The following is a 25328-nucleotide window of genomic DNA, read 5'->3' as shown; positions in this document are numbered from 1 at the left end:
TTTGTGGACCGTACTTTGAACGTAAAAAAAATTCAAAGTGCATAAAAAGCTACAATATTCAGAGCGAAACCAAATGTACGCGTCGACGGTTCTTGTAATGAAAAATTTAATGAATATTGAAATCTGATTTTATAACCAAAAAAATATTAAATTTGTTTTTCATTTTCATTGTCACCAAATGTCATCGGGAATCTCAGCCATCGCAACTTATTTCAGACATCTCACATATGCAACTCACTCTCATACTATGATGTGTTGGATCCCACACGACTACGACGATAGTATCACGTGATAATCTTTGTCACATGGTGTTTAAAAACCTCCAACTTTCTTTTACATAACAATAGAAATGGCGTAGTTTTTATATTACCCATCTTGAAGTCTGGAATTAAATTATCTCTTTAATTCTGGACTCTAAAGCACTATCATTATTACAATTGACTTGGTAACTGAAGTCTCGCATCCTCAATTTCGCAAATAAAACTTCCGTCAAGAAAAGGGCGTAGCAATTCTTAAAAGGCCGGCAGCGCACTTGCAAGACTTCTGGAAGTCCAGCAGACAGCAGCAGTTCTTTCCTATTATGACAAAAAATTATAATATACAGCTTTGATTATTTTACATTTTTACACATTTTTTTACTTGTTATCCTATAACCTAGCTATGTTCAGTACCGTTGATCGGAACCCCCTCACAGGTATAATGAGGAGTTCCATTCTTCTATCCACCTCCTTTGTTTGGCGCCCTCTTCTCCTTCTTCCCCTTAGCATTTAAGGCATCTATCACTGTTGTTTTTCATATTTTTTTAGTGAAGTTAGTGAGTGAGTTTCTATATGCGAAAGTATCACTCAATATCCGAGAGCCTCCTGCTCGTTTGCCTATTATGACGTGAAAAAGCCTGTTTAAGATAATTTTGATTACTTACCTGGTAAATGATACTCAATAGTGTCCATATAGGAAAGGGTTTCAACTAAAATATTCAATTATAAGATTATATACGGACCATTCTTGCTAGATTATCTGCAAGAACCGTTATACGTTTTCTGGGTTCTTAGAACATAGCCACAACATGTTAACTAGTTCCAACTAGTTACGGCTAGTTTGGGCGAGTTGAAACTGGAGCTAGATTCAACTTGATGAATGCACAAACAACTTGTCGAAAGTAGTTACTTCGTGGGGGAATAATCACTAATTCATTCTACAGTTCTCTTGCAAAGATAATGTAAAAGGATTTTAAAAAGAAACTATTCGATAAACTTTCTATTCTGTCTACGTATATTTGACAGGTAGCTTTAGAAATCGAAACGCAATATTTTTTGCCGGAAATTGAAGACATTTGACTGAACATTGATAAAGGAGGAAAAACATATTTTGATGCATGGTATATACAGAATATTACTTTATTTCACCTCAAACCCCAGGTAAACAACTAAGATTCTGTCGAAATCGCAGAATAAAGTATTGCGACGTAATTATTAAATTCCAAGCTTTTGAATGAGGTACCTTTTTGGAGGTAATTAATAAACATTTTCCTACAATAACAAATTGCTCGGTATGGCTTGCATGCTCTGCACTCCAACATGCCAACTAGTATACTAAAAGGTAAATATAAAATATTTCTGTACCATTAAAATTAGTAAAGATGAAAAAGGCGTCGTTTCAAAACTTAGTTCTATTTTACGAATCTCGGCGTCTGACCGATTTAAATGTAATTTTATGGACGCCGTCGCCTATAGCTTGAGGAAATCCTGAACCCAACTTAAATATTTGATTTCATTTTCGAACCGATCTGGGCCTAGATATTTGTCTGGCTATTAACTGAGAAGCCACTCTCACCTAAGGTTATACACATGAGCAACTATTTCAAAAGGTTTCAAATATCTAAGTAAGACTTACCAACTAATATAAATAGTAATTTCTTTTCAACCGCTTTTTCTTTATAACATAGTTAATAAGGTAACGTTTTTGTTTCATTACGTGTTTTCTGCAAACAAAGGTCAGACTAAACTAAGGTAGGAAAACAAAACATGTTTACATACGGTATGCTTTTACAAAATACTAGAGTATACGACAAAACGCGTACTCCCATACTCTCGTTGGGGCTTACGGGGTTTTCACATTGACGTTGAGAAATAATTCCGTCATTTTGCCGGGCAACAAAAGAAATATAAGCGTAATAAAAAGGGATGAATAATATTAGACAAAAGGTCCTAGGGTCCTCAATTTTCATATTAAATTACTCAGGGTTGCTGCCTTCTTTAAATCTTATAATATTTTGGAAATACAAGCTCGGTTTTTGTTTGGAAAGGAGAATTGAATTTTGACGAACTCTTTCATAAACAACTTAAGATGATCACGTATTAGTACGCACTAATGCTATTATTATACGATTTTATGTGATAGCAAATAACTTCTTCTAAGGCACAGGCGAAGTGCGGAAAAAGTATTTTGTTTCAGCCAAGACACGCCCTTAACCCCATATGTATACGTTCCTGCGCATTGTTTTACACGTCATTTACTAATGGGATAGCCCCAATTGTATAGAAAAGATCTGCCTAGGGAATGAAAATGTTAAACCAATGAACACGAACCTTATTCATTACATCGTTTGCATTTCGTATGATGGTGATTATTAATAAAATGTATTAAATAAATCAATCACAATCATATGTTTTGACCAATAGCTAAATAATACATTTTCAAAATAATCATCCTGCAATTATTTACTTCGTTTATACTTTAACAGATACAGATATAATTTATTTTGAATAATGCAGCAAATGGATGATAACTATGAACAAAAGCCCCACCAACACGTGATTCTCAAGTCATATTTTCATGACACCACCTAGTGAAAAGATTAAAAAAGAAACAACTTTTAGAATTTTTGTCCGTTGTCGTGAACAAGAGCTCTTAATTGGTGTGAGTGCACAATAGTGCTAAACAGTGGTGATGGAAAAATGGTACACTAGAACTGAGTGTCTTCGACTTGATAATGAATGTAAGTAGTGTTATTGGACACTTTCTTATGTTAAATATCCTTTTAAGTAAACGTTTGTTTTAAATGACCTATAAGTCTTAAAAGGCTATATCGTGATGTTATTGAGTCAGTGAAAACACAATTTATATAAAAAATGCAGCAATTAGATACTAAACCCATAACAGATATTGTTTAAGTAAATCCTTTTTATGAATAAAAACCTAGAGGTTTACATCATTTGATTTAAACATGGGAATAAAGGGGCGATAAACCTTCCTTTGAATATATTTGTATTGAAAAGATGTTACATTATTTCTGGACCATTGCCTTCTGTCCCATTTGTCTCGTGCCGTGGACGTAATTCAGTGTTGGATAATATATAAAGAGCTAGGGGATATACATTAAATTCTTGGTTGGGTTTTTACAGTAATTGTTTTGCTTAAGATTGAGTCCTAAAACTAAAAGGACTGAATTTGGTGTTCTCGGTCCTAATATACTGACGAAATCATATACTCATAAATTATACGTAAAAAAACTTTCGTTTTGACAGGAATAGAACATGACATGTTGCAAAGGCCTACACAAGACTGCAGCTCCTTAGAATATATGATTTAACTTTCCGATACGTTTACTCGTGTACTTGAAAGTTTCACATGAATAGTAGACAGTTTGTAATACCTTCCCATGGATACTGGCAAAGATTTCTGACGCAAAATGATGATTCGTTTTGTCACTGAAGGCTGATCACTTTCTTTAAATGTATTTAATTAATAGACTCAGAAATATGCCTCATGGATGTCCAATGTTGTGGTTGCATTTGAAGACACTTTGAATAAATTAGTTTGAACCCGCTAACTCTTATATGTTAAGCCGAAAGTACTCAGACCACAAGCCATGTTTGTTTTGCTCTCGACTGCGGTTAGTGGTTCTATTGAGCGAAGCTAGCGCATATATTATGACTATTTTGTTCTATGTTGTAAGGTAATAGAGGTCATGAAAGGATATATGCTATTGAGATTGATATTATGTACGAATTAACTTATTAATAAAGATAAGAAAGAAACCTTCATTTGATTAAAGTACACACACACACATATACGATTACTTGAAAGAAAACACAAACACAGTTACTTTTTGATCTGTATGTGTGTAAAATTTGTAAAGTCATATTTTCTTGTATATTTTAAGCACTTATAAATAAATAAATGAAAATTGGTACTCGCTTTAAGTTGCTGTCCCTTGTAACAAGTATCTACTGTTCTGTAAACAAATACTAATTAATTCTCTTTTTATTATAAGTGTACATTTTTCTGCATGTCGTCTAGGGATTTTTGAGGACTTAAAAACAGATTTACATTGTTAATCAAGAATGTAAATTAGGTTAACTATTTTATTGTGTAACAGGCGAGATTAATATAAAAAGAAAATACTAAATAAAATATCTATGCATATATTTCAATCAAAAGAGTTCAATTACATGTAGTGCCAAAAATGTTATGGGCGATGGATCAAAATACAAGAAACACACTTTTTTCAATGATTAAATGAACACTGTAATACAATTTACAAAAATATTAAATATATTTCTTTTTATAAAAATATTAAATAAAATTTTTGGGACAATGTTCGTGCAGACTGCACCAGCAGCGAGTGTGTTTGGCTATACAGTGAAGCCGGAAAGTATATTATGACGTCAATAGGTTTGCTCTATGCTTTTTATAAGCGTTCTTAGCCGTTCGAGGTAATACTATTTAGTTTTAATTATGTGATCTTCATAGCATATTCTTATAACCTTTGTAAGGATGTTGTTCCTGTCCCTACTATTTTCCTTTTTAAACTTTCAAATATACGTTTATTATTATTTGCCAACATCCCTCAGAACTTTTCGTTCCGGTATAAAAGTTCTTGCTCGTCTTTTGACAATTTCTTGGTTGCGTTTGAAAATTTGCGCTTGCTTTCGTTTTGTTTTAGGTGGATATATTTTAATAATCTAATCCGAAAGGAAATTACCAAATTAGGTACCAAACAACATCCTTAAAAGCTAATAGTGCCTCAAATGTGCTATCGAATCTAGCCTCTCATTCTTCGCCAATGAATTTTATCTTTTATGTGAGCAATTAACACTCGATCGATGCAATGAAGAAAAACAATGTAAGGAAACTAAAATCGACGACACACATATGTCCTGTGCAAAGCGGTCCTACATGTCGCTAAAAATAAAATAATTAAAGAAGCATCCGTAAGCAACGTAATCCAAGGAAAATCATTTATGCGCCATTAGCATTATTGCTTGCTAAGAACCGATATCACTTTTAATAGAATCTATTTTAAAAAGCGCATGGCGATAAATATTTTAATTTAACGATGCAACATTGTGTACTCACTGAGTAATTTTATGAGATCGGGTGCATGTGCAATTTATGAGTTTCCTACAAAATATAAATTATGTATGCCGAAGGAAATATGGGGAATTAATTTTAAATTACGATATGACAAACAAATGGTACTATATATTTTATCAAAATGTTCAATGAATAGTACGTTCAAATTTTGTTGTTTGTAGATGACAAAATGTAGATGATTTGTAAAATGAAAACAACAGAGATAACCAGACGACTCGGGAATGTTAATATTATTTAATACTTATCCATAAAAATAATGTCTTATAAAATGGATAGATTTATTTCATAAAAATCAATTAGATTATCGTGTTCCGTATAACCATTTCTCACTATTATTATAATTTTTTTTTAATTATTTTGCACAAACAATTTGAGACTTTGGAACTTTGTAAAATTTATTCTAAAATTATAAGTGGAGATGGATGGTTTATTTATTTTACATTATATTAAAAAAAACATAATTGTTGAGGAATTCATACTTCTAGCAAAAAATATGGCATTTACTTTTATGTATTTTCAACTTTTCCCAAAAAAATATTATGCAAAACGCAAACCGAAACAATTACCATTCCAGTAGGTACGTGATGCTATAAAATTATACGATATTACGAAGTGTTCGGTGTTGGCAACAATATTTTCCCACAAATACTTACGCCAAGAATAATTTTCCCTATTTCGACTACGTTTTGCTTTGAGTAATTTAGTCGTCCGAAGTGTTTTTAGTATAATTTAGAAAGTAAAATATGTTATAGTTCCTCTTGGAGGGAAATTTTATTAGATGATAATTAATATTAAAGGGTTCCTGTTCTAACCTATTAATAAAACCTTTAAATATTATAATCTAACCGATCTTAACGTTTACTACAAATCGACTGCCTTTTACTGCCTAGTACTGTTTGAAGTTGTACACATATGAATTACAACAAAACCCGGCAAGGATTTTTTTATGTAAGATAAACCTCAAATAAGTCATTAGTGGAAATAAAATAATAATCTCAAAACAGTGTTAAAGAACACTTCTTCTTATCGGCTACACTCTTGACAGAGTGATCTTGATCGCTTTGTAGTAGTGGTAATAGAAGGGGCAGATGTGATGCGCTTCACGACGTTGTTAAAGCTAACGCAGAAAGTAAAATAATTTTTCCAATTCTTGTTCGATTGTAATCTAACTTAAGAAAACCTAAGAAATAATCAGAAAAACTCGATAGATTTTACTCTAGGAAATATTTTATAATTTCATAAATGAAATGTCAGACTTTACGCCTCGTCTCGGCCACAGTACCTCGGCTGCATTTCTATTTTATGCAGTCGTAAATTGAAAGCTTACCTCGAGGTTGGATTTTATGCACATCATTAAGCCGTTTGATGGAAGAAAGTATAAAAAAAACTTTTGATTCTTTATTACAATGTCGTGAGAAATATGATTTCATGAACTTAAGGTAATAAAATGTATTGTTTGATGTCATATACTGAATGTTATCCATCCCCCTCTAATCCCTCCATCTCCGGATTAAGATGACCCTCAACAGTCCTTAAGTAAATAAGTGTATATATTTGTTAGGTTTAAATTGGCAAAGGTAGCAGATGAAGGTAAAAATGTATGTAAGAAAGTTTATTTTGCAGCTATAAATAACGTTTAAGAATATTGATTTTGTTTTACAAAACTTTTTTTACGTGAGAATTATATTAGTAATATTCTAACGAACGAAATGCACGTTGAGACAGTCCTAATTTTAGTTTACTGGGCTCCTCTAACGTGAATCTATGCCTCTTTGATTGAATTATTTCTTTTTATAAAAATAAATAATTGTAGTTTGTTCCTAGCGTAATATAACACTAAAAAAACTTTATTTTTTTTAAAGGTGAGCCGAAAAGAACTGGCAAAATACTTAGGTATATTGTTTTTTTTTTTTTAATTATCGTTTTTGAAGCTTGAATGACGACTCTTTTACGCATGAGATCCCGAAAGCGTGAAGTAACGAAAATGCAAGGATAAATAAATAATAATAAGCTAATATTTGATTTACATGTAGATAGTATTGGACGGAAAGCGATCAAAATGCTTGGCTTTATTTTAAGAACATCATCTAGTTTTACCCAAGTAAAGACATTGAAAATTCTATATTGTGCGTATGTTAGAAGCAACTTAAAGTATGCATCACAAGTTTGGAACCCTCAGTATGCTATTTACAATAATAGAATTGAAAATATCCAAAAAAATTTTCTTAAGCACTTGCAATTTAAGGCCAAAATTTCGCTGCCTGATTACAGAGCCCGGTGTAAACATTTTCACATGTTACCATTGTCATTACGACGTGATATTGCGGACACTATCTACCTTATGAAAATTGCTACTGGCGAAGTCGATTGTACTGAGCTAGTGAGTAAAATAAGCCTTCGAACATATAACAAAACACTTAGAATTATGAACATATTGCACGTTCCGAGAGTAAACACAAATTATAGAGGGAGGAACTTTATGGTTAGGGCAGCAAACAAATTCAATAACTCAACGGTGGACATTGATATGTTCGCTTGGAGTGTGGAGGCAGCAAGGAGAGCTCTGGTACAAAATTATTTTAACCAGGATGAATGAAGTGTATTGACTTCATTTTCATTGTCAACAAATTAAATTCTGTTTTTCTGTTTATTGTTATTGTTTTGTTTAACACTAAATTTTTTCGAAATGTTTAGGTACCTTCTTGTTATATATATTCATTCAAATTAAACTATTTGTGAAGATTTATAATTGGCCCATGTTGTTATGTATATATTCATCTATTTTTGTATTGTGCTGTGAATCTTCTTATGAATAAATAAATAAATAAAATAAAATACAATTTGTCTTTATGTTTTTAACACCTCAAAAATGCAACGAAAACGTTAGAGAGATAATGAAGTTTCCAAAGTTGAAACAATGGGACGTCAGCTCGGTGCAACCGATACTAATCTGTAAACTGTTGAGCTCTTTTGTAATTTTAATTAAATGTCGGCCTCACGCTCTTTATACCGGCTGATGTTTGCGGTTCAAAACGTCAGAACTCTTGTTAAACAAATCATACTTTAAATTGCCTATATTAATTTATTCAATGTGATTTGAATCTTTTACTTGATATGTAACTATCCGTGTTGCTGTAATAAAATATTTACTGTATATTTGGCTTAAAATAAATTTAAAAAATGTCATATAATATATTAAGTCTCTATATATTATATACTTAGTATGTATCAGCAAACGGTTATTTATTTACAGCTTAATCTTCGACATAATCATTAAATCTTATCCGATAATAACCTACCTCTCTTTCGTTTACCACTCCGTTACGATTTTGTTTCATTTTTGCTACTTTTCCCTCGCAGTAGGTCGGTAATGCGTCTTTAAATTTTATTTTAAATTTAATACAACAAAAAAAACATCTATTTACCAGTTGTTCTGTCAATGAGACAAATATGTTACGTCTAAAAATAATTGATTCCTTACCATATTATGTAATATTAACTGTAAATAAAACTAAAACTTAAGAATTTAACCCGAATATTGATAAGCAGAATTTGAATTGAGGCTTTAAAATTATTCAAGTCAAGTACAATTGAATTTATGTTTTATGGAATTTAGCTTTGAAACATCAAGCACCGTGTGTGCTTTGAGCTGGGTTAAATTCAATTACGACCTGTCTAGATACAGATTGGAGATTATGCTCTTTTGAGACCTTAGACATAACGAATCATTCCTTTGTGTCTCTACACGTTACAAGTATATATACCTTGAAATTTTTACTCATTTACACGTTCATATTTCTTTTAAAAAATACTTGCTCAGTTAAATCCCAACTTACAATGATATCGCTCAGTCCAAAATGTTCGTAAGATCAGGTTTATCGTATGATTTTGGCGATGGCGAACTAGCTTGTAGTCTTAAAGTCATCTGGTTTCAAAATTAAAAGATTAATGATAATAAGATTTAAATAGTTAGGAAATCTTATAACTAGATTAGGGCGAATATAAATTAAATTTCCATTCTGTTATTCTCTTTTTACCGTTATAAATATGGTCCCAACTCCCTCACAAGAACACCTATATAATTAAACGATTCATAATTGCAATCAAATTACGCAATTCATAAATGTGTCATATAGGAATGGCGAGAGGTGGTAGTTTTCGTGACGAGTTTTGTTACAAAATACCATTATATCTAGTGATCCCTTGTAATTCATGCCAGATGGGACCGAAGACAATTATGAGCAGGTAAATTTAACTTAGTTAAATGGCAATTTTAATAGTTGTAAAGTTTCAGTACACACTTTCACAGTAACGTAAACTTAGTCTCCATATTTTTTGACAAATAAGACGATGGTCTCGTCATTTTTCTAAAAATTCTTCCATTTTACCATATTTAGTTGAATAAAAACAACAGAACTGCATTATGTGTATGTATGTAGTATGCTGAAAATGTATAGTTCCAAGGTTAGCACAATAACATAAAAATGAAATAAGACTTAAATTATAACGATCGAAAAGCTAAAAAAATATAATACAAACTATGCATCGCAAGTTTACGTGATTCATTTGGTCGCTTCTTTATTGTTTTAAAGCAAAAATCACAAGCCACAATTGATTTAAGTGTTATCACTCGAATCTATGAGAAGAATGGACAGCAATCTTCTAATGACATTTTCTTTCGTCGTAACTAAATATAATTTGTCGCCGAACTTCGCATTTCATTGGCGATGAGTATATGATGTACGATTTTACTAATAAGTTCTAATACTAATTCATTCCAGCTTGAATTTTAGAAAATAAGATACAATATTTGTCGGATGCTCGCGCGGGTTAGATAAGACCATCCGCCCGCCTTACACCGGAAGTGTATCCGACCGCCTTATCGGTAACGGGTGAACTTCTTGTCTCATTACATTGCTACTAATGAGGTGACAATGTACTTGTAACTGTATTTTTATTATGTTGTTTTCTTACATATTGCATATAACATAATTATTAGAAATAAACCTGTCTAATTGGTGAATGCAGAATAATTTTCTTTACATTACTGTCGAGAGAGAGTCTGAACGTACAGGTAACACATAATCTAATGATTACGCTACCGAAAATAATATAGGTAAATATTTTAAACAATTTTATCGTATGTTATTACAACAAGATGTTTCATCTAAAAACTCCAAAAGACATGTTTGATTTGTGATTCGGTTAGTCTGTTTCTCGAATAAAAAATTATGAAGTATTGATTCTGACCCCCCTTCGCTCTCGCTGCATTGTTCTTTTATTTTAAATATTAAAACCAAATCGCTAGGTTTGATTCCTAGCGAAATATTTAATTTTTTGTTTTTGAAAGATTGGCCAGTCTATATACTTTCTTATAGAGAAATACTCGTAATTAGTCAAGTACTTAGATATAATAATCTGGCTGATGCACCGTCGTATCTACACCATACCTTACCAGAACGTCTCTTTCCTATGTGTACGCCATGTATAACAATTTTTATTACATTACGTTTTATTCACAAAGAAATAAGCTTTTTATCAATAAGGAAAACCCATGAAAATACTTTCAGAGACAGGATTATTGTTCTTGATTCTTCTGGTAATTGCCAATACATCACATTAAATGATACCTTAATACAAAATATGATGGGATTACTTACGTCAGCTAAACAGATTGTTTGTCTTATTGTCTGTTATGTCTTTTGCTTTGGGGGTACGAAATTTCTTATTAATAAATAAAAACGTACTTTATTTGACTCAAAACAAACATTACATTTTATATACAATATTCAGTGTGGTTAACATACATAATATACTTCTATGAGCACTAGCGTTTAAACTAGGCCTAGCCTGTATCTTAAACGCTAGTTTCTTCCAGTGTCATTAAGAAACTGCTTAAGTAGTTTGCCATTAGGCGTTTAGTCGAATAGTAGTTATATATAATATACTTACAAAAGGGTCGTGTGAATCTATCTTAAAATAAAACCTAGAAAGGATAAGGTGCGTGACTATAGTCCTAGTTCATAATGTTCCCATTTCATGTCGGAATTTCAATACCTTTACCGTGTTGTATGGAATTCAATAAACCGTACTCATGAACCTTCTCTGTTCAATGAAGGATCAAATTCATTCCTAGCCATTATAGTTTAACTATAATAAAAGTTGTATTTTTTTTGATCAATACATATATGTTTTGTAAACAAAATTATTAGTCACTTACATATAGTAGTATAACTAATTTTCAATGAACTTGTTCTGTAAGAATGATTGCTACACATGATATATATCTTGTTAACAAGTAATAAGAAACATTCTTTTACACAAAATATTTTAGATCAACCACAATTTTAGTGATCAGTGTCAAATCTGGGCACTTGGTATTGACCGGTATTCTTAGAAAATCACGTTCCGCAAGAGACAATGAAGTATTGAATGCTAACAAAATTAATACATAGAAAAAAAAATACACTTGAAATTTCAGCGGTTTGTTTTGAGAAGTTGATTCAAATAACACGTCCACGTTTCACGTGACACAAATCTTAGTTTTCAGGTGCTTCTATACTACAAGACGAGAAACGTAAAGAAACTTACTTGGGCATTAATTTTCGTATCTAGATTTATTCTATAGTTTAGTTTTGAGCATAGTGTAGAATGAGTGTACATGGTATGTAAGGATTAACTGTTAACAAAAGACCTCCTTGCGCTCGCTTTTAGTAATAACTTTTATTCTTCGTTATAGATTTTATTTAATTTATCTTTTGTTTTTAACATAACACGTAGTCAGTAAGAAGTAGGCACTTTAGGGCTCAGCAATAAGTACCCATCTAAACAAGAAATAATTCACGCTTCAGTAAACACATCCTTAGATAACAAAAGCACTGTCTAAACCACTGCATTGTGAAGGCTTTTGACGAATTATTCAATCGGGGTCACTTAATAGTCGGATAATGGCTATCTACGCTTTGTATTATTAACTAAATTTTGCCCGCATCTTTACTTAGAGTATGACTTTCATAAGTCTTTTCGTATAATAACAAATTATCTAAAATAAACATATTAATTCAAACGGTACATTAACTAGATCTAGCAAATTATTGACTTGCTTTTATTGAGTAACAAAACCACATTTAAGGCAAACTATTCAAGATTGTGCCAATTGAAATGTGAGCTTGACATCGTGTGTTAATAATACTTCAAGGCCATTTGCGCCACACTGAGAGTGCCGAGTGAGTGTCCATGGGCGGAGATGTCAATGAACAGAAAATCTTGATGAACTTTGTAAATGATGTAGACTTCATTGCCAATCTTTATTCATAAATCTATCTACAAAATGGTTTAATTACAAAATGTATACTATTTTAACCAACATACTAGTAACCAAGGTATTATTATTTATTCCGCGCTTTCGTTACAACGGAAAGCGATTTTCAAAGTTCGTTGCGCAGTTTTCAAGGAAGTGCATTTGACAAGTGCGCCATTATCTGTGCGCATTTTTGTTGCAAAAATACATTTGAAGCCTTTTGTCTCATATTATAAAGTACAATAAATTTAAAAAAAAAGGTTTGAGTTATTGAGAGTAACAATAAGTTGTATATAGAAACTCCGAAATTTAATAGGATATTACATTACATACATTTTCATTTGTCTCATTTCATTTGTCTCTCTGTCTTGTGTCTTTTGTGGGCACATTGCCGTACAGGCAATTGTGCAATTTTTTCTATATTGCCATGTGTTTCGTTAATTAAAACTTCAGTATATTATTTGCCGTCATTATTAATTTCGTACGTATTCTTCGGAATTTTTGTTTATTTTATTTAAAACATTAAAGTGTGGATTATTTTATTAATTTGTTTTTGCTTTCAAAACGCCATTAAAAAGATAGATGTACAATACAGACCAATAGAAAAGCTAGATCCTAGCCATATCAATTCCATACATTTAAATTTTAACATAATAACATATAGAAAAAATAATCAACCCATTAATGAAAAAATGTTAGCTGTACCCGTCTCCATAAGATATATTTCTTTCTGATCTTTATTCAACCATGACTTCAATTCAGCGATTCAGAATTCCCATTTTCTGTTTAGCCTAACATACATAATGATAGCCTGTAGGCAGTTTGGTTTATATAGGTTCAATACCAAAAACTTACCGCAAACCACTTTAAAATGTACATCACAAAGCGACATACAATATTCAGCAACACTGTGCTTCATACATTTAGGATCAAAATTTGTGCAGAGCCACACTGCCACATCTTTTATTGAAACTTAATGTTTGAAGGCTTTTTAAAATTTCTCAAGAATATGAAGGCATTCTAAACGCTAGAGAAGCCTGCTTCATATTTTAAAATCGTTTTCTGTGTGGGCCAAATGTATACTCTAATATTTTTTTTAATATCCTAATATGCTATGGATACAGCAATTGGCTTTCTATTAGCATTGGTATGGCATCTAAATTAATGTTTAATACAATTTTAAAATTAAAAAATTTGAAATTTGTATTGTCTAAAAAAACGAGTTAAAAATGATTTGTTTGTTTGTAATATTTACACTACTTTGAAAGGCCGTAGTGAAAATAATAAATATACCTACACCCATTTTACATATTAAAAAGAGCTCAAGATTCAATTCACAATTATTACAAATTTCACTCACAATTTTCTCATACCTCCAAATTACTTTCGCATCACCAAGTAATTAGTGAAATTATTCCACCTACTCCTAATCAAGTTACAATGGTTTATGTTATTAAGACTGAATTTTTTATAAGCAGTGAAAATTAAAATCATGATTGTAATAATATTTCACTCGTTCTAATTAGATTTGAGGAAATTGTAAACGAGTTTTATTCGACAGCCATCAACCCAGATCCACTGGAGCGTGGAGCAAAGAAGCCTAACTTCGATTTCGATTATTCATTATTTTGTCTTTTAGCACATGGATATCGGACAAATGTCAGAACAAGGTCAACAAATATACACCATACCCGAACCGTACTAACGCACGTTAATGTCGGTAAAGATATAGCTTATCTCAAGATAACTCCAAGGATATAGATGTAGTAGTTTGTAGACTCGAAGAAAGACCTAATTAATAGTATTTGTAAATAACGTGAAGTAGAGAATGATTAAAATGTGATGAAGGTAATCATCACAACATTCACTACATTGGTATATATTTATATACATATGTAAAATTTAACTCGAATTTTATTACGATGTTTACCTTTCCGTTTAAGCAAGTGTTGGCGTCAAATGTAAAAAGAATATCTGTTCATGCACAACCGACCTTTAAACTCACGTTTCACTATATCTCTAATTTACAAACTATTAAAACTATATTAAATATAAACAAGGCCTTGATCACAACTAAAGCTGTCTATATCTATATTTGTCTACAAATTTTCGATATACTGTCAATGTTATTTGATTGTAGTTGATGCAGTAGATTTTAGTACTGTGACATAGTTATCACATTTGTGTAAAACTGCCAAATGCGTGGAGTTTTGTTTATTTTGTGACTATGGATCGAGGTCAGTCAAAGTTTCTACCTATACTTGTAAATTGACGGCTGGAATAAGTGTTTAAAATTAAAATTACCTTTTAATACCAAACATTCTAGAAACGTATCATTTTGTTATCTGCCTTATTAATTCTAGAAATACGACTATTCATTACAAACGAACTTTAGACTTCTAGACCGCTTAAGTTTCATCCTGGACAAGAGATAGCCACTACAAAAAGTTTATTTAATCCTTCACGAATAAAACTGCATATATTTAAAAATACAAAAACTAATCAATTGACCAATTTCCCTAATTCTTTGTGTACTTTTTACATGTATGACAAAGATTGAGATTTTAATTGTAGCTATTCTTTAATTTGTTTGAAATAGTCTTAGCAATCCATTAAGGGCCACGCCCAGAAGATTAAACTAAAATGCTTTGCGATGCACAATGTAATTACGTTGAACTATTTGCTAAGCATTTAGAACATTAGTCACTTAATTGTGGTGATAAACTGAACAACTAAATAACTAAACAAATTCATACTTATTTATAAACTTAAAACTATAGTACATATAAATAATAGAACTTATACCAGTAATAACTAATGGCAGTAAAATCTAAATGCTATTTTGACATTAATTCCTACAATAAATCAGACATAATTCTATGCCTGTTGCATAAATCATTTTTAACAGTCTAAGTAACTTATACTACTTGCATACTAAATAATATCTTAAACATTTATATTTTAATTGGAATCTTCCAATAGTGTCTATTTCTCAAAACTAACAAACATAATCAGTAAATCAAAACTTATTCTAAAATAGTAAAACATGATAAAAACAAGATCTTTTCATTACCTATGTACAAAACCTACTTATTACAATAAGTATAATTTAATTGACTCGGGCGCACGTAAATTATCATCAGTTTTCGTAGCAACGCATTGACCATCGCACACATTTTACCGCGTTTATTTGAGTGTAAACATTACATTGTTAACATTGAAATTCCCCATGGGCAAGTATGACGTAAAAATTCACTTATAATAAAACTAAAATTAAAATCAAAGCTTTTAGTATAATTATAGTTTCATTATTTATTAAGTATATATTTACCTATTTAGGCTACGATAAAGTGAATATTTTAACAAGTTGCCTTGCTAACACATCCATGGCTTGTGCTTCACTTCCATTACTCGTCACGTTGTAATGGGGTATGCGACAATCACGTAAATATTTATTTGCAACGTAAAAGCTAGTAGTTTCATTCCTGTACCTTAGTAGGTATAGTACTTACAAGTTCTAACAATAATAATATCACTGTTAATTTAACCCAGAGTGTCTTGTCTTGTCGTGAGTTGGTGAGCACAGCTGGTATTGACTTAATTACAAAATTTTCAATAAATTAAAAATTATAATATATATGTAATTGTATCTTTCAGACATAGAACGAGGTATACCCGAGGAAAGTGAAACCTCGCCATTGCTCAACGGCAGGTCTGAACAGGCAACAAGCAATGAAAGGTAGATATTATTTGTTCTTATTTGCGTGAGCATAAAGTTAAATAAAACATTTTTCTATTATTTAGCTATTTGCATGCCAACAAATCCGGCTTGATTTTTTCCCTAACATGTAGATAACTTGATCGAAACACCAGTTTCATAAATTAATGCATATTAGGTGAAATAAAGTTAGCGGGATAAGTTTGTAATATACGTATATAAATATGACGAAACGCAATCTTATTTGAATATAATTATGTTTCAGAAAGCATAGACCCTACCCACAACTCAGCCTGGCTCCATCATCAGTGCTTTCCACCCCCGATTCATCTCCCACGCCAGACACAGCTAGTACATGGCCTAAGAAATGGCGACGAAGCGATCGCCGCACTAGAAGACTTAATACTCAATTGCTAGAGGCTATAGAATCACACAATGTGGATGAGGTTGAAAGGTATTGTATATTGTGTTAGCCAAGGTCAAACAACTTGTATGTACGAATCTGTAACCAAACTTATGTGCCTGGAAATATGACATTGTACGCTAGTGAAATAGATTTAAACGAAAAAAAATTAAATTTATTCAAAGGGGGAACGCTGCTAGTATCTTCGGAACCTTGCCTAAAGGGACTCCTTTTAATAATATTTTTAATAATTAAATTTTAAGGTTAGTTATTAGATATATTTTTAGTTTGTAATTGTATATTAATATAATATTTAATATATTAACAAAACGTATTTTAATAAATTTAAACGAAAATATACTATATGAGCTGATTAGTAAAATTAAGTTTGAGTTTTGATAAATACATAAAGCCAGCCCATATTAGGCCTATTTCTCTTAAGTAATTGTATCTTCGTGTGACGTAGTTATCTAATTATACAAATTGGCACTAGAGAAAATTGTGTGATGGACATTACAAACAAACATATTACTTCGGGCGAAATTAATCAGTTTTCGAAAATATAATAAATTAGATATAAGTTTTGTAATTGTCTAGATCTGTGTGTCGGATAGCTTGCGATATCATGAAATATACAGTTCCAATAATATTGTGTTTAACACTGGTCCGTTATCAAACTGTCCGTACACAGCAAAATTTTTCGTTGATTTTAGGTTACTAAAATCAGGTGCAAACCCAAACGCAACATGCCGCCTCGACCTGGTATCGGCGTGTCACATAGCTGCGATAAATGGTGGAGACTCACTCGGTATTCTCGCCAAACATGGAGCCGAGAAGCATAGGCTGGACGTTCTTGGAAGAACTCCATTACATCTTGCAGCTTATGCTGGAAATGCTCGTCAAGTTGCTATTTTGTTGGGGTTTTCCGAAGGTAAGTTTTTATATATTTATTTCAATGGGCTACAAATTTCTACAGTTAAAAGTTAAATTACCTAGATTCTGTAACAATGTGTGAAAACACGATTCCTATGTTGTTTTCCATCCAAATCCAAATATTGGATTTTACTTTCGCTAGGCTAGGCTTGGTAACCCTTAGGAAATGCGTTTCTTTAATAGGAGATTTTGTATAATAAAGCATAACATGGGCGCGGAGCTAGAAATGCGGCCAGCTATCTGGTCTTTTCAGTATTTAGATAAATAATATATTTTACTCTGAAGACAATAAAATTGTATATTTAAACTTATATCATCAAGACTTTCTGCATCTTGGAACAAGAAACTTTAAATCACTAGACAAGTCGTTTCAATCCAAGATTTACATAACAATATCATCAAGTCACTAAGCTTTAAAATAAAATAAGTTTAATAATAAATGGTAGCAAACTTCCGCACACAAATACTTTACTCAACAGAACAAAAACCAGTTTCCATTGCTTTCAAAACTTTTCATATTAAGCCGGCCAGTTTTGCTAGAGGAAATTGTGCGATAGATTTAAACAAAATACTATGGGCGACAGTAATGAGTTTTCGAAAATATATTAAAATATATGAATGCACGTTTCGCTTGAAATCAAATAAAGAAAACTGTTTATGATTGATATTACGAAGGCTGTACAGCTTGCCAGCCAGTGGACTGTGAAATGTATATTTCAATTTATATGTAATAAACGTCAGGAGTAGTTTTTGGGTCAAATAAATAAACTTTTTATTTTTATTTTTTTATTTTTATTTACATACTACATTAGTATACAGTAGGATTCTATCAAAGCTATCGAACGGGATCACCACCCATGGCCTTAAGAAATCTTTGCCACTTAGAGAAGAAGGAGGGAGGGATTAAGACAGAACAATATTCTAATCAGATGTGTTGTATATAATTTACACTACTACTTTATCTCTTTTTAACTGTATACTTCTGTCACATATTCACACTTATACAATATTATTTTTGTGGGAAACTTGTGTGACCTTTAGCTACTAAAATTTGGGACGGCGTTGGCCATGTCAGCGATTGACCAATATCTAAATAATAACAGCAATAGGCTATAAACTAACAAAATAAATATAACAAAGACTAATAAATATTAGTCTTTGTTCAGATTTCATTTATATAAATAAATCTTTTCTTTTTTTATTATTGGCACTTTAATTAAGTACATAATATTTAACTAGATTGCCTACATCATTAAAAGATATTATTATCTCTCGATAACGCTCACACGGTCTTGTTAGTGATAATAGGATCTGTACTGATTACTATAACTTATAAAATTCTGTCGACGAGATTTATACCCAGTGTGTCGGAGTGTCGACACACTGGGTATAATTATTTCAACAAGATCCAAATATTCCGTATTATTTATTATATTTCACACTACGTTTTTTACATTAACAAAATTTTAAACAATCAATGCCAATATAAGTTGAACTGCAGACAGAGAACAGTATGACTTTACAAATTCAAATGTATGGCATATTTATATTTCTTTAAAATAAAATAATATCATGTCTTCCTCATAACCACAATTAAATGAAATTCATGATCTGGTGCGACGACTGCTTCCGTCTTCTTGGAGACCAGACGCAAAACCATCAACTCATCCGTCACGTCCTGTAAATTGCACAAATCACAAAGAAGTTCAAAAACGCGATCCAATCTAAAAATATTAATAAAAAAAAATAACAAAATCTATTGTTAAGTTTTGAAGAAGTCTGTGGGTCTTGGTATACGGAAGCTATAACCAGGATGCGGCCAGGCTGATTCGTTCGTCGCGAGTCAGTATTATATTAAAACTAATCAAAAATCGATCAGACTAAGACTGGCTCCAAGTGTGACTAACTGTTTTAATCCAAGCACTGGATCCTTTAATAATGGTATAAATAAGAAAATTCGGTGGTACGGTGTGAGGTTCTATATTCCGCACGCCACAGTGGTTAAAAAAATCTATATATCCTTGGGCCATTACGCCGGAAGCACCTATAATCTCCGGTTGGTGTGTCTAAGCTAAAATCTTTTCATCCTTCTCTAACTGACACCGTTTTAGCGCAAAAAAGTCCAATTAATCTATAAGTAAAAAAATCTCAAAGAAATAAATAGAAGATATATTTTGTTCCTTTACAAATCTATAGATATCGTAAAGTATTATATTACTTACAATTTCTTTAAGAGCATTCGTTGCGTGATGCGATAAATTTCTCATATGAGTGGAATAGGTGGCCGCTGTCAAACTGTCCAGAGTAGTGGTCTCCGGAAACCCTTCACAGTTCACGATAATCGTCCCCACGACATTGCCATTCTCGTTTATTCTGGTCATTGTGTCCGTCGCTAAAGGACCCTGTAAAAATTGCATTTTTATAATATTATGGCAAAAAACACTGTGAAAGGCCAAACTATGACGCAATTCACTCATTATATTAATATAATGATAACACCTTTGGCCCAATAAGATATTAGTAACTTAGCCCTAAATTCGCACATTAGATTGGACATATCTTAAACGAAATATTTAGCCAATATATTACAATTAAATCAAAGCACACTCCAAAGCTTGATTATTATTATTTAAAATAACATGGAATATCGGAGGGACTTTATATAAATACGTAAGAAAATAATTTTAGTTGAAGAGAATGAGAACTTAATTTTTATATGAAAAGGTCTTTAAATTGCCCAATATGAAATGCCCATCATATTTTATGAGACCCATAAAAATATAATTTAGATTGCTTTTAAGTGTCTTAACGGGAAATGAAGATACCTAATAAAATGTTTATGATGCCTAGTTCATCGTTTTTTGGGATTTTCAGCACTCACCATAAAATTCTGAGCAATCTCCATGATGCATTAAAATACCTTTGGGGCTTAAAAAATTTCAAAAGTCGCTTACAAAACAGTTTTCGACGAGTATAATTTGATTTTGTCAGATTTGTAATTAGTTTATTCTTTCATGTCAAATCAAGTTTCCTTTCGGCCTGTGCGAATAATAAACAGAAATTAAATAAGGTCAGCGTAAAACAACATTGAAAATGTAATTTTTAGACAAGTGTAAATTATTGAAATATTTCCGTATACTAAGTAAAACTGCATAACATACAAACGTTAAATATATACGTACAAGTATTTTAAAAAACAATTTTTGTGTTGAGATCAACACATCATTATATTATTGAAGTCGCTTGGGTACGAATATGTGATATAGCAGACCCTCTTCTACCCCTATCTGGTCAACTAAATGTAGAACTTTTAAACCGAAATGAAATCATTCAAACAATTATTGTTTTACCTGGGTTCGAACGAAGAACCTCGCTTTTAGCTTTCTATGTTAAATTTACATAAAAATATGTCCTATAGTAGTAGTAGGACCCTACTCGTTACCCTCAATTACCTATTTTTAACTTCGAATCATTTCAGAAATTCAAAATCGCCTCCAATCAGAGGACATGTCATCTGATGTTGAAGAAGATGTAAAAAAGTTGTGTCCAGAGTCTCAATCAATGGTAAATGTACGCTGCGATGACTCAGATGTGAACCGGACGCTTCCTAGTAGCTGGAAGGACAATATTGACCATAGTTGTCTTCAGATCAAGGGAACGGTGGGTATCTTTACTATACTATACTGTGCGTAGCAGTAGAAGTGGAGTAAAGGTTCGTGTGTCAGAATAAACATCTAACCCTTTAATTTAATTTTGCAGCTGCCACTTCTTCAAACAGGCTGGACACCATTACACGTGGCGGTGTCTTGCGTTAGAGGTCACTCCACCAGGCTTCTGTTGGCTGCAGGAGCAAATCCAAACATTGTGGATGCACAGGGTCGTACGCCACTTGACGTGATTGCGTCAGCATATTATCTTGACGTTGATATCAAACCTGAAAAGTTAGTATATAACCTTGTGTCTGGTTAGACTGGTATAGGCATACATATGAGGTAGGCGCTATTACTGACCTGAATCGATTTAGTAATTTATGTTTACCACAATTACAAAACTAAATTCACTGCGAGCTTACATAATCATAAAGCACATACTTTTTCTAATGCAAAAATTTATTTATTTGTTGCAGTTTCGCAGAAATAATTAAGATGCTTACCAAAGCTGGCGGAACATATAACACCATGAAATCAAAAGAACTCGATAACATCGCAACTCCGCTACACACAGCCGTGGAACTTGAAAATATTGATGCAATTACTGAACTTTTGGACATTGGTGCAAGTGTGAGCTGCTTAAATTCGGAAGGACAAACGCCGATGCACCTATGCGTTAAAAAGAGGCTACAAGAACCTTTGCAGGTAACCATAGTTTACTCTGCTGACAGCCTACTATCAGCGAGGCAGTCTATTATGTTGAGTCAGAGCTAGATTCATTAATCAGGAGCGATAAAAACTAACTCCGATCTGTATATTTGTATAAAAGTAAAAATACTTTCATAGATTAATATTATTTCTTATATTAAATGATCGAACAGACCTTCCAGCTAATAAAATCATACAGCACAGTTTGTAAGGTACAATGTAACATTTCAGGTGTTGGCCAACTATGAGTATTTAAATGCAGATCCACTATCAGCAGTGGTAGATGTAAAGGATAAGGATGGCTATACAGTACTTCAAGAGGCTGTCGAAGAAGCCTGGGTGCCCGGCGTATGCATAGCTTTAGAAGCCGGAGCCGATGTTACACTTAAAGTAAGAGTAACAATGTATTAATATAGATCCGTAATCTTTGTAGCGTGTAACTAAAATGATATTAAATTTTTAGGCATATGATGGTCAAACTCCGGTTCATTCAGCAGCTGACATCGGAAACCTAGATGTGCTATTGGAAATATTAAGCGTAGCTCGACAAAAGGGCATAATTGACTGCCAGAATGAAGACGGTGAAACAGCATTATTTAAAGCAATTGTCAATGGCAATACAGACTGTGTTTGCGCCTTATTGGAAGAAGGGGCGTCTATTAAAATTAAGTTATCGGGAGAAGTGAGCGTGCTACATAAAGCTGCGGAGTATGGTCATTCAGAAATATTAAAGATTCTATTAGAGCACAACGAGGGGGAAGCTATTTCAATGATAGACTCGCTATCTGCTAGAGATTGGAGAGGCTTTGGCCCAATACATTTTGCCGTAATGAGCAATAGTGTTGAATGCGTCGAGCTTTTACTTTCGAAAAATGCTGATGTGCGATTAAGAACAACGGATAGTCCATATTTCTGTTCAACGCCTTTACATCTTGCTGCTATGAAGAATTTTATCGATGTAGCTAAATTCATAGTAAAATTTGACAAAACCACAATACACGAAGTGAACAGCAAAGGCTGGTTTCCTCTACACACCGCCAGCCATCATGGCTGTAGAGATATTATAACATTATTGCTTCAAAAAGGCGCAGATTTATCAGGTTACACTGATGGTCCCCGAAAATATAGACAGACCGCTATGGACATGATTTTAAACACATTGTCTATGCCAACAGAATTCATGTCCGAGGTTTTCGATTCCTATATAAATGCGAACTGTCCCAACTTCCACGACTCAAACTGTGAGATCAACATTGATTATAGAATACTTATTCCTTCAGTTTGTGAAACGGAGCAAATGAAAGTAATTGAAGCTCTTCTGAAAACTGGCAATAGATATGGCCAAAGGAAATTACTTGTACATCCGTTAGTCAAGAGCTTCTTGCATTTGAAGTGGAAAGCTTTGCTACCATTTTTTTATGTTATCGTTATTTTATACTCCATGTTAGTTTCTTCGTTAACTATTTTTACGATGTCTGTGTTCTTTTATAAAGATACCGCTAGCAGCCCACCTGCATTTCTATCACCTACTATTTGGGCAAATGTTGTATATGTATCCGTGGTTTTAATAATACTGCAGGTAAATATATAATATTTTTTTTTCAATCTGAAGCTTTTTAATGTATTCAAAAACAATTTTGATTTCAGGAAATATTATATATGAATATAAGGAGCAAAAGATATTTTAGTGAAATGGAAACATGGATAAAATTCGGATCGATTTGTCTTGCCGTCATCCTGCCAATATCTATAAACTTAGCTGAGACTGCGGACTGGCCTAGACATATAGCTACTTTAGCACTACTTTTTTCCTGGATAGAACTTATGTTTTTATTATCTCGATTTCCTAGTTGGGGCTACTATGTTCTAATGTTTGGAAAAGTAGCTCTCAACGTTATCAAAGTGAGTTTGTTATTTATTTATTAAAAAACGGTATCAAAGCTATGAAAGATATCCATAAAATGCGCAACAAATTAATAACATGCGATACAATATGAGATTTCCTCTAAACGTCCACTAAGAAAACCCTACCAGAAAAAGCGAGTAGCGCTACAACCTAACCTTCAGGGTCCAGTCTTTACCTCAGATTTCTGTATCTGGTTAATGGCAATTTATTTATCTTAGTAGGCAAGTGGATTTTTGGGTCGAAGGCATGGCTCCTTACGATTCTTCCTTTACGGTTCTAGTATTTTTCAAAAGCACACTCTCAAGGTAGAGACTTAGGTATAGGTTAGTTTTTCTTTTTAGTGTTAGCTCAAGCCACTTCTAAACAGGAAATTATTGTAATAGATATCTACAATTTATATATTTTCTTTTTTCAGATCTTATTAACATTTGTCTTTATCATCGTTGGATTTTCGTTAAGCTTCATGATACAGTTTCATACCCAAATTCCGTTTGAGAGTCCATGGGCTGCGTTTGTTAAAACCGTGGTAATGATGACATCAGAATTCGACTATCAATCACTTTTCGATCAAGAAAACTCAAGAGAACTTGCTACTTCTTTAATTGTTGTCCGTTTTATTTTTCTAATATTCCTAATACTGGCAGCTATTGTAATAATGAATTTAATGGTAGGTGTCGCAGTCAACGATATTAATGATTTAGCAATATTGGGAAATATTGATAGATTGTGTAAACAGGTGCAGTTTTTGTCTACTCTAGATAATTTGGTTTATAATAGATTTTTTATCTTCATTTTACCGAAAAGAATTATAGAAGGCATCAAAAATAAAAGGCGGGTAGTTAACATGATAATACTTGCACCGGGAAAACCAAAATGGAAGTATTATAAGGCTCTACCAACAAATCTCAGAGAAGCAATTTTCACAATCGCTCAAGAAAAAATGAAACAAAAAGACAACGAAATAAATATGGAAGAATTCAAGAAGAAAATTGATGAAATGCACACGGCTGTTACCAATTTAGAAAATAATTATGAACAAACGTCTCATATAGAAAAAGAAGAGAAACCGTTAGTACAAAAGATGAAATATGATGAGATAATGAAACGTTTAGCTGCGTTGGATCATGGTATGGATAGCGTTAAGGATGAAGTCACAAATTTAGTTGAGGAAACTAAAACTCCGGTTAACGATTTACGTAGACAAATGAACCAAATATCGACAGAAATTGAAAGTATCAAACAATATTTAATTCGATTAGACAAAAAATTAAGCGAATGATATGTTATTTTATAATCTAAATTTGTAATGTAATGTAATAAATTTGTAAAGA

The 25328-nt window shown here is 32.3% G+C and overlaps 2 protein-coding genes across 3 annotated transcripts; one reads left to right on the top strand and one right to left on the bottom strand.

The window, feature by feature from the left end:
- The first annotated feature begins 14807 nt into the window (after positions 1 to 14807).
- Positions 14808 to 25281, top strand: LOC111000395 (transient receptor potential channel pyrexia). Of its 2 annotated transcripts, none has more exons than XM_022269806.2 (11): positions 14808 to 14916; positions 16337 to 16418; positions 16663 to 16851; positions 17514 to 17731; positions 21212 to 21393; positions 21493 to 21674; positions 21860 to 22088; positions 22323 to 22481; positions 22555 to 23670; positions 23739 to 23993; positions 24413 to 25281. In XM_022269806.2, the coding sequence occupies exons 1-11, from the start codon at positions 14907 to 14909 to the stop codon at positions 25274 to 25276; spliced, it is 3486 nt and encodes a 1161-aa protein (XP_022125498.2). In that variant the 5' UTR covers positions 14808 to 14906; the 3' UTR covers positions 25277 to 25281. The 2 variants fall into 2 exon arrangements, with proteins under 2 accessions (XP_022125498.2, XP_045484410.1); XM_045628454.1 differs by lacking the exon at positions 14808 to 14916 and adding an exon at positions 15833 to 15912.
- On the bottom strand, positions 18960 to 20766 carry LOC111000389 (dynein light chain roadblock-type 2-like). The gene is made up of 3 exons (XM_022269795.2): positions 20615 to 20766; positions 19956 to 20135; positions 18960 to 19411 (listed from the first exon to the last, which is right to left on the bottom strand). The coding sequence occupies exons 1-3, from the start codon at positions 20636 to 20638 to the stop codon at positions 19304 to 19306; spliced, it is 312 nt and encodes a 103-aa protein (XP_022125487.1). The 5' UTR covers positions 20639 to 20766; the 3' UTR covers positions 18960 to 19303.
- Positions 25282 to 25328: the final 47 nt, after the last annotated feature.

This window comes from Pieris rapae, chromosome 5 (assembly GCF_905147795.1).
Source record: "Pieris rapae chromosome 5, ilPieRapa1.1, whole genome shotgun sequence".
NCBI classification, from domain to species: Eukaryota; Metazoa; Arthropoda; class Insecta; order Lepidoptera; family Pieridae; genus Pieris; species Pieris rapae.
Note: the sequence above shows the minus strand (reverse complement) of the source record. Positions and strands in the feature narration are given on the sequence as shown.

Coding starts and splice junctions, on each gene's coding strand:
- LOC111000395 (XM_022269806.2), top strand. Junction 21,394..21,492: donor GTCTTCAGATCAAGGGAACG/GTGGGTATCTTT, acceptor TTAATTTTGCAG/CTGCCACTTCTTCAAACAGG. Junction 22,089..22,322: donor GGCTACAAGAACCTTTGCAG/GTAACCATAGTT, acceptor GTAACATTTCAG/GTGTTGGCCAACTATGAGTA.
- LOC111000389 (XM_022269795.2), bottom strand. CDS start 20,638: ATGGAGATTGCTCAGAATTTTATG. Junction 20,136..20,614: donor AGATTGCTCAGAATTTTATG/GTGAGTGCTGAA, acceptor CAATTTTTACAG/GGTCCTTTAGCGACGGACAC. Junction 19,412..19,955: donor CGAATGCTCTTAAAGAAATT/GTAAGTAATATA, acceptor TGCAATTTACAG/GACGTGACGGATGAGTTGAT.